Source organism: Gekko japonicus, unplaced genomic scaffold, assembly GCF_001447785.1.
Source record: "Gekko japonicus isolate JY-2015 unplaced genomic scaffold, Gekko_japonicus_V1.1 scaffold849, whole genome shotgun sequence".
Classification (NCBI taxonomy): Eukaryota; Metazoa; Chordata; class Lepidosauria; order Squamata; family Gekkonidae; genus Gekko; species Gekko japonicus.
The window spans coordinates 592,945-602,590 of NW_015163112.1; the positions used below are offsets into that span (position 1 = coordinate 592,945).

A 9,646-nucleotide genomic window follows, 5' to 3' on the forward strand; every position below is an offset into this window, starting at 1 on the left:
ACTCCACAGCTTAGAGGGAGCATTGGCCCCGACAGGTAGGACTGCCAGCGTGTTTGGATATTAAGCTGCATTTTAGAACATGGAGAACACCAAACTCCTCACCGATGTGTTAGCGTTAAACACATTACAACGTACTTAATTGTTGCCCAAATTATCTACATTTAAACAAAGCTTTTAATGTTTATGCCTGCAGTATAAGAGGGGGTTTTATTTAGTGCCTTCTGAAATTTCCCAGTTATTCTAGTGGAAAAAATGAGAAAGTTCTCAGACTTCTCCGTGCAGCACATTCGGAATGAATGAGTGAAATGCTTCGAAAGACGTGGTTTTTCTCACTCAAAACAAGAAAATATTGCATAAGACTTTTTCAATAATTTCCGTTGGGGAAGCTGAAAAAAGTTCTCGTGCTTTTTTCCACGCTGAACACTCCCGAGTGTGGAGAGCCTTGCCTCAGGAAGCATTTTATTCATTTTCAAAAAGAAAATATTTCATGAGAATTTTTTCAGCCCTCCTCCAAATTTGGAAGCAATGGGGGGTGGTCCTCATTTCATGAGATTTTTTTTCAGCCCTCCCCCAAATTTGGAAGCAATGGGGGTAGTCCTCAGGGAAAAAATGAGGGGGGGGGATCCCGCTGGTTTTTCGAGCTTTCACATGTCTGGGTGCATCTCACCTGTAGGATGGATTGTATGAGGATTCCTCATTACAGTGATGCTCAGCCTGATAATGGAGATTTGCACTCACCTTATTTATTTCTTTATTTTTGTCCCTGATTTGTCTCCGTAGGTCTTGGCTCGAACTCTCGGGGGAGAAAGACCTAGCTGGACAACATAGATGGAGGCTCTGTGATGGTACCTCATTGCTCGCCAGGAGGCCCTTAGCTTGCTCTTCCCGGCCAGTGAGGAGCAAAGGACAACTCTTTCCGATGTGAGCAATGGCCGAGGGAGATGTTGCCCTAGCCTGCGAACCCTCGGCCGGGCAGGAGGAGCGTCCGTACAAGTGCAAGCAGTGCCCCCGAAGCTATCGCCACGCCGGCAGCCTGGTGAACCACCGACGCACCCACGAGGTGGGCCTTTTCCCCTGCTTGCTGTGCCGCAAGGATTTCTCCAACCCCATGGCCCTCAAGAGCCACCTGCGCACCCACACGGAGGAGAAGCGCCACAAGTGCCGGGACTGCGGTCGGAGCTTCCGGGCCTCGTCCCAGCTCAGTAGTCACCGCTGCATGGCTCATGCCAGCCGGGACCAGGAGGAGGAGGAGGAAGAGGGGAGTAACAGCGGGGGCTGCACCTCCCAAAGGGGCCAGGATACCTCTTCTTCCGACGCCGATACCTACTCCGGAGCAGAAGGCGGCGGGAGCCTGCTGACCAACCTGGAGAAGTACATTGCGGACTCGGTGGTGCCGGCCGACTTTTCCCTGCTGGAGTTCTCTATCAAGAGGGATGCGGAGAAAGAGGAGGCGCTCCAAGCGCACCGGGGGGAGAAGGAGGCGGGGCTCCGGGACGCAGCCGTCGAAGAGCGGCGCTTCAAGTGCAACCAGTGCCACAAGGCCTACAAGCACGCCGGCAGCCTGACCAATCACAAGCAGAGCCACACGCTGGGCGTGTACCAGTGCTCCATGTGCTACAAGGAGTTCTCCAACCTCATGGCGCTCAAGAGCCACACGCGCCTCCACTCCGAGTACCGGCCCTATAAATGCCGGTTCTGCCACCGAGCGTTCCGGCTCCCTTCTGAGCTGCTGAGCCACCAGAAGGCTCACGACGAGGAAAAGACCGAAGCGGCCGGTCGGCCCACCTGGGACGGTTCAGAGCACAGCCTCTGGGAGGAGGACTCCATCGAGACCTCGGCCAAGTTGGACATTTACCAGCCTCCGCCGGCAGGCACCAACTTTGGAGACAGCGCCCCCTGCAGCCTCAAAGACGCATCCAAGGCAGGCGGTGGGGAACGCTGCAACCCAGACGGGGAGCTTTGCGTCCGCTGTGGCGGCACCTTTGCCAACGAGGAGGAGCTGAAAGGGCACAGCTGCCTGTATCCAGAGGAGGCGAACGAAGAGGAGGGGGGAGGCAGCATGCCCTCCCAGCTGGCCCCCGGCTCCAACGGGATATGGGAAGCTAGCCTGAAGGGCGAGGAGGACTATCACACGTTGGAGGAGCGGCCCTTCCGCTGCGAGGATTGCGGCAGGACTTACCGGCACGCAGGGAGCCTCATCAACCACAAGAAGAGCCACCAGATTGGGGTGTACAGCTGCACCGTCTGCTCTAAACAACTCTATAACCTGGCCGCCTTGAAGAACCACTTGCGGGTCCACCTCAAATCCAAGCTTGGGTTGCCGGCGCCGGAGGAGGCCTCCGAGCATCCCTCTGTCATCTCAGACTCGCAGCAAGAGGAAGACAGCCCCAGAGAGCCCGGAGATGGCCGCATCCAGCCACCAGACATTTGGGGGGGAGCATCCTCCCCGAAAGAAGACGAAAGTGGTGGCGGGGAGGAAGAGCGGCCATACCGATGCGGGGACTGCGGGCGGAGCTATCGGCACCGTGGCAGCCTCGTGAACCACCGCCACACCCACCAGACTGGGGTCTTCCAGTGCTCCATCTGCCCCAAGCAGTACACCAACCTCATGGCGCTCCGGAATCACGTCCGGGTGCATTTGCGAGCGGCCCGGCTGAGCAGCAGGGAGCCCGTCGACTGCCTGACCTGCACCAGCTGCGGAGAGAGCTTTGAAGAGGAGGCTGGATTCCAGCTCCATCAGCTGCGCCACCTGCCCTGCAGCGAGGACATCGAGGCGGCAGCCATCCCGGGGCTCGGGGGCTTCCATCCCCAGGAGGCTGATCTCCTCCAAGCCATCAAGCAGGACGTGGAAGCCCTGGAGAACGGAGCGGCGGTGGCCGAGGACATCCTCCCTTCCTCCGAGATGCCGTACGTCTGTAACCAGCGCGGGATGACTTTTGCCAGTGTGGCCAGCCTGCAGAACCACAGCCTGCCGCATGGGGGCGACAGAGAGCGGCTCGGTGGAGCGGCTGAGAGGCCCGAGTCCCCCGCTCCCGTCCAGCGCCTCTACGGCTGCGATCTGTGCGGCAAATCGTACCGCCACTCGGGGAGCCTCATCAACCACAAGCAGACCCACCAGACGGGGGACTTCAGCTGCTCGGTTTGTGGCAAGCACTTCCAGAATGTCGCCTCTCTCAAGAGTCACTTGCGTGGGCATCAGAGGCCAAGGAGGGCCCACTCAGGAACGGCTGTGATGGCCAACACGGATGAAGATGCCGAAGCGGGGGAAGGAGCTGCTCTGCCTGGGGTGCCCCCCGCCGGCGAGGAGGTCAGAGACGGTTATGGCCTTCTGGGAGATGGGGCTCGAGCGAACGGCCGGCAGCCGCAGTCGGATGCCCCCTTGCCGTCACCAGGAGACGGCGAGGTGCCCCCCTACCTTTGCGAGCAGTGCGGCACGGGTTTCGACCGAGCTAGCAACTTGGAAAGCCATAAGCAGACCCACCAGTTGGGCATCTACCAGTGTTCCCTCTGCCCCAAAGAATACCCCAGTCTCTTAGCTCTGAAGAGCCACTTCCACGGGCACACCAAGGCCACAGCACTGAGCCGTGGCAGCCCCGGTGGGAACGACGGTGCCGAGGAGCCGCCTTTCCTCTGCAGCCTCTGCGGCATGATCTTCCCGAGTGAGGAGGCTCTCCAGCACCATCATGACTCGGCGCACGAAGAAGGGGAAGGGCAGGCGGGTGGGGAGGATGCCGAGCTGAAAGCGGTCACCCGCGCACAGGTGGAGGACGCCGAGGATCCCGGAGAGGAGCAGCTGCTCTCCCACATCTGCGGCTACTGCGGTGAGACGTTCGACGACATGGCCAGCCTGGAGGAGCACAGCGAGGGGCACCAGGAAGAAAAGGCCGCAGCCCTGGCAGACACCTCGATCCAGCTCCGGCGGGCGCCGCGCGTGGAGGAAGATCCGCCACGGCTGTCGCCGGCGGAAATGTCAGCTGCTGCCGACGAACCCTCGGACGACAGGCCGTATGCTTGCGGTCAGTGCGGCAAGACTTACCGGCACGGCGGCAGCCTGGTCAATCACAAGAAGATCCACCAGGTCGGAGACTACCAGTGCGGCGCCTGCTGCCGGCAGTACCCCAATCTGTCTGCCTACCGGAACCACCTCAGGAACCATCCGAAATGCAAGCTGAACGGCAGCGTCCCGGAGGTCCGGCAGCCGGTCCCCATAGGAGCAGAGGGCCCTGCTGCTGGTTGTCAGAAGGACGCGGCCCCTGACGGCCAAGTCCTGGTGCACGAAGGGGGGAGAGATCCACCAGGGGAGCCCTCCTTTTTGTCTCCTGGCAGAGAGCAGCGTCCCGGGCAAGAGGCAGCATTGAACCGTAGCCCGCCCGAGGCGCAAAAGACTCTGGTGGGTGACATCTGCGGGGAAGAACCTGACGAGAAAGCGGCGCCGGAGGCCCCTCATGGGCTCTGTGCTGCAGAAGAGAAGCTGGGACAGGAGGAGACGTCGGCCAGAGAGGAGGAAGCGGCACCCGCAGGAGGGGAGGAAGACAGCGGCCCTGGCGCCGAAGAGGAGGGCTCCCCGTCCGAGCGCCCCTTCCGGTGTGAGGCCTGCGGGCGCAGCTATAAGCATGCCGGGAGCCTGATCAACCACAAGCAGGCGCACAAGACGGGCCTCTTCCACTGCAGCGTCTGCCAGAAGCAGTTCTACAACCTCATGGCCCTCAAGAACCACCACCGCACTCACTTTGAGACCAAACGCTACCGCTGCCCGGAGTGCCCGAAAGCCTTCCGTCTGCAGAAGCAGCTGGCCAGCCACCAGCGGGTCCACCGTGATAGAAAATGGGACCCCTCGTCCCGTCCCTCCAGGAGGCCCCCTCACGCCAGGCGGGCGGGCAAGAGTGAGGATTCAGCCCACCCTCTTAATGCCGCCAAGCACCGCCCGGATCCTGAGGAACGCCCTTACCAGTGTGGGGAGTGTGGGCGCACCTACCGCCATGCGGGCAGCCTGCTCAACCACCAGAAGAGCCACAAGATCGGCCACTTTGCCTGCCCGCTGTGCAGCAAGGCGTACCCCAATCTGATGTCTCTGAAGAACCACCAGCGGATCCATTACGAAGTCAAACGCCACCGATGCCTGGACTGCGGGAAAGCTTTCAAGTGGCAACGGCAGCTGGTGCGGCACCAGCGCCGGCCCCATCCCTGTAGCAGCAGCACACCGGGGCAAGAGCACGAGAGGAACCCGCGGGCTCCTGAGAAGGAGAGGGGAGGGAGTCGCAGGGAATCGCCCCTCGGCCCCTTCCACTGCGTTTTGTGCTCCAAACAGTTCCCCAATCGCACCTCGCTACGGAACCATGCCCGCGTCCACTCCAAGAAACGCTTTGAGTGCTCGGAGTGTGGCAAGGCGTACCGGGCATCTCGAGATCTGACACGCCACCTCAGGAAACACCGGGAAGAGGCGGAGGCGGAGGACGCCGAGGGGGACTCTTCCTCCTCCTCCTCCTCCTCACCCATGTATCCGAACACCAGTGCGCCCCCGGAGGAGGAGCGGCCCTACAAATGTGACAGCTGTGACCGGACGTACCGCCACGCCGGCAGCCTCCTCAACCACAAGAAAGCCCACGCCACTGGCCTCTACCGCTGCCCCACGTGCCAGAAGGAGTTCTACAACCTCCTGGCCCTCAAGAGCCACCTTCACACCCACACGGACAAGAAGCGCCACCGGTGTTCTCCCTGTGGCAAAGCCTTTCGGACTGCCAGGCGCTTGGCCGCCCACGCCAAAGTCCACGGCGACCCCAAAGAGGAAGGGGCTCCTTTCGCCTGCCCTGTCTGCTCCGAGGTGTTCTCCCAGCAGCTCAGCTTCCAGCAGCATCAGCTGGCGCATGCCAGGGACTGTGGGCATTCTGCCGCTGGAGATGTTCCCCCCCGGGACGGGAGCTGAGGGTGTCCGCGCACGTGTACTCGTGTGGCAAGGACGATGTGGCGGACTGAGCAGACTGTGAGGAAACAGGACGGGCTAGATGGGGAGAGGTCTCCGCTGGGAATGGTTGAACGGGAGAGGGACAGGAGGGTGTACAGCAGCATATCTGGGGATAAAAAGGCAGAGTAGTTGGACGTTAGGGGCAGGGTTCCCTGTTCTCTGTAGAGCTCCCAGTTGGGGACCACATTCTCTCCCTGAATGGAATGTTGCATTGAGCACTCCCAACTAGGCCTCCTTTGAGTCACGGGGAAATGTTTCCCTGTGGCCACGTTATACCCTTTTGGGGGGGAAGTCTTGGATCCCCTTTGGAGAACTGACTTTTAGCACCTTGGAACCTTTCAAGCATGTGCTTTAAGCCCCTTGAGTTTTCAAATTTGAAAAGAAAAGAAAAGAACAGCGGTTAAGTCTGTTTTAAATAGTCAGATGAGTAGCAGCCCCCACGTTTTAGCCGCCGATGGTATTTAAATAACTCCTTTAGGCAAAATCACAGAAGTACTGTCTTAAGGGTGGGGTGGGGTGAGGGGAATGTGGCTCAGCTGCCGTGGCGGAGATGATCACCACAGTGTGGATTCGCTCTTTGGATCGCTGCGTCCCTCCGTGGGGAAAACTGTTCCTGGGGTGGGCCCGAACACCATGTTTTCAAAAACCTGTCCAAACTTGACACGTGTTTCTCTCCTTTTTTTTTTTTTTTTAAAAAGTTTTTAAAAGGTATTAACTGAAAGGTGACGCTGTTAATTAGAAACCATTTCTAGAGGCTACTGACTTAAAATGTCGTTATGTTCTGCGAGTCAGCGAGTTCTTTTCTGCAAAACTGGGCGCAAGCCCCATTGCGATGAGCAGGAGACACATGGAAAGCCAATGGGACAAGCTCTTTATGATCCTAATCCTGGGGCGGGGGATAGATCTGCCTGCCTGTGGCTACTAATAAGCTCTGCCTCCACCCAGTCTTTGTTGTGAAGGGCCCTTCAGAATGGATGGGGACTGGCTCCAGTCTGCCCGTATCCACACGCCATCCGGCCTTCCGCACTGGCCGGCGGTTTGTGACACTCAGCAGAGGGGCAATCCACACTCTCCCAGCAAGCCTTTGGGCGGCTGGCGCCTCCCGTGGGAGACAGCGGCCTGAGGCTTTTGGTGGCTTTTCCCCGGGCCAGCCCCTTAATCCCATTATTTGAATGACTTCTTTTCGTTTGGTTTTTGGCTCCCTTCAAGATTTAAAACCGATCCCTCTGCATTCAGAGTAGAGCCCTGTTGGGGCTCTACCCCTTCCGCCGGGAGAGGCTCGCGACGTCTCTCTCCAGCTTGACGCCCTGGCCTTCCTGCAGATTCGCTAAACTAGAATGGTTCTCCCCCCCAGTGTTTGTGTGTTCCGATTTCAGTCATTCTTTTTAAACTAGGGGAAAACATTTAAACACACACGGCCCCTTCAAGTACAAAGTGGCGCAGTCCGAACAGGACTCTTCTGAGTAGATCAGCCGGCTCTTGCAAACAGGATAATGGTGATTGTATCAGTCAGTTCTGAGAGCACTGGGCAGGGGGCTCGGAATCGGTCTCAAGATCTTTCTTTTTTTTAAACGTGGCCTCAAACTTTGTTGGTTGCCAGTTTTTCTCTTCTGGTAGCGGGAGACCTGGAGAGAGGACTGATGGCATTCCACTGCTGGTCTGTGGCCAGCTCAGTCTCGCTCTCTCCCCCCTCGGCGTGTCGCAGATCAGCTTGTCCGGGGGCCAAAACCTTCAGAACGGCAGCCGCCCAAGCCCCTCCCTTCGATTGAAAGAGTAGCTATTGGTTAAGTAGCTGAGAATTCTCCATTTGTGGTGAACGTTTTGTAGGATTTCTAACGTAGTTGGGTAATTTTTTTTTAAAATGGGGGTGGGAGGGTCATCTGTTTGGGTTTGGGTTTTTTAAAATAGTCTGCTGAAACACGTTCTCTCCCCGCCTCCCCGGTTTTTATTTTGACACCCGAATGTACTAAACGTTCAAGTCCTATTTCATACCTCCACTTTTTTAAAAAGAAAACGTACATTTTGGCTCTTGAACAAGGAAAAACCCCTCATCGGTTTACCAAAAGTTTGTAGCGTTTCCCCTTCCCATCCCCTCCAAAAGTTGTCATAATTCAATATCTAATTAAATATCCTTTAGTGAGAATGTCCCTACAACAAGCATAGTTTTGTATGTGTGGGAAAAGGGGGTACCCTGCTCTAAATCCACAGGTGCTCTCTCCCCCCTGCCAGCCAGGGCAAGACCCCTTAGGAGTGTGGCCCCCCTAGACTCCCCTACTAGACCGTGCCCACTCAGAGGTGCAAAGTCTCTCCTCTCCTCTCCCTCCCCCATAGGACAGAATACATTTCCTACAGTTTCTGGCGACACCTGGTGTCCGTACTGGAGCTGTGAGACACTGAGAAATTCTGCAAATAAATTGTTCTTTGTTTCTTTTTTCTTTTTTTAAAGCATTTCCCCCCCCCCCTTTCTCTTATTTTCATTATCAAGTGTGCTGAAGCCAAGGGGGTGTTAACTCCAGCAGTGCAAAGTTCGGTTATCTGGACCTCAGTTATCTGTTAAGTGTGAGAGTGACCCGAATTCAAGGCCTGGTGCCGGTCTGATGGTCACAGGGTGTGGGGTACAGTCGCTGTTCAAAGAGGAGAGATTGCAGGCTAGAGGCGCCAGGCCAGCGGGCTGTTCGCATTCACTGCGATGGGCAGGGTTTGCCCTTTGGGGCGAGCACTAGCCAAAGGCGTTTTGCCCCCATGCCCAGAAAGGCAAATCTTACCTGGAATTGATAGATCTGCGAGGGGGCAGAGTTTCCCTTCAGGAGCTTTTTCTTGCCAGCACCAGTTGCCGAGGGGGAAGTCCTATTTCCGTAACCCCAAAGCGACCCTCATTCCCAGCAGAGCATTCCCGTGTGTTTTGGGCACGTTAAGCACCTGCACACCCTGCTTGTCTAGAGGCGAGTCATCCGTATCACCTTTCCAGAGCCTTGAAAGCAGAGAGGTTAGTCAAGAATCTGGAAGGTCTGTAGAAAAACTGTTTTAACAGTTTTCACTCACACTAGGTGAAGTCCAGGTCTACCACGGTTGACTTCTCAGGGCTGGTAGCACTCGGTCCTGAACAAAGGGGGTAAACATTTCTAGCTTGGATCCTCGGGTAGTTTCCACTGGCGGGAGGGGTTCCCATCCACGGACTGTGATGACCTGGCTTCCTCCCTTTTGGCACTGCCCGGGAGGCCCCCTGAAATGGTGCACCTGGGGAACAGGAGGGATAATAAGAGGGGAGGAGCCGGGGGGGTCTGCAGTGTGGGGGGGAGTGACTTGGGGGAATTGCCTCCTCCCCTAGTCTGAGAAATCCTCCTGTGGAGGCCAGCCCCTTCTCTGTTCCAGTCCTTAGAACCTGAAACTCCTTTACCTCCCAACAAAGACGTTCGTGTGGTGAATCTGAAATTTCCGTTCTGTGTTTTGAGGGCTACCGAATAAGTCGTCGTCACCGCTGCGAGCATCAGTCTTCCTATGGTTCGGGGTGTGTGTGTGTGTGTGCCTATCGCCCTGACCTGGATCACCCCGGCTAGCTCGATCCTGTCAGATCTCTGAAGCTAAGCAGGGTCAGCCCTGGTTAGTATTTGGGTGGGAGACCGCCATGGAAGTCCAGGGCCTCCGTGCAGAGGCGGGCAATGGCAAGACCACCCCTGGACATCT

The 9,646-nt window shown here is 57.3% G+C and overlaps 1 protein-coding gene across 1 annotated transcript; it reads left to right on the plus strand.

Annotated features, from left to right (window-relative positions):
• Nucleotides 1-900: 900 nt before the first annotated feature.
• ZNF646 (zinc finger protein 646) lies at nucleotides 901-5,923 on the plus strand. The gene has a single exon (XM_015406821.1). It carries the CDS (start codon nucleotides 929-931, stop codon nucleotides 5,921-5,923), a length of 4,995 nt encoding a protein of 1,664 aa, XP_015262307.1. The 5' UTR covers nucleotides 901-928.
• Nucleotides 5,924-9,646: the final 3,723 nt, after the last annotated feature.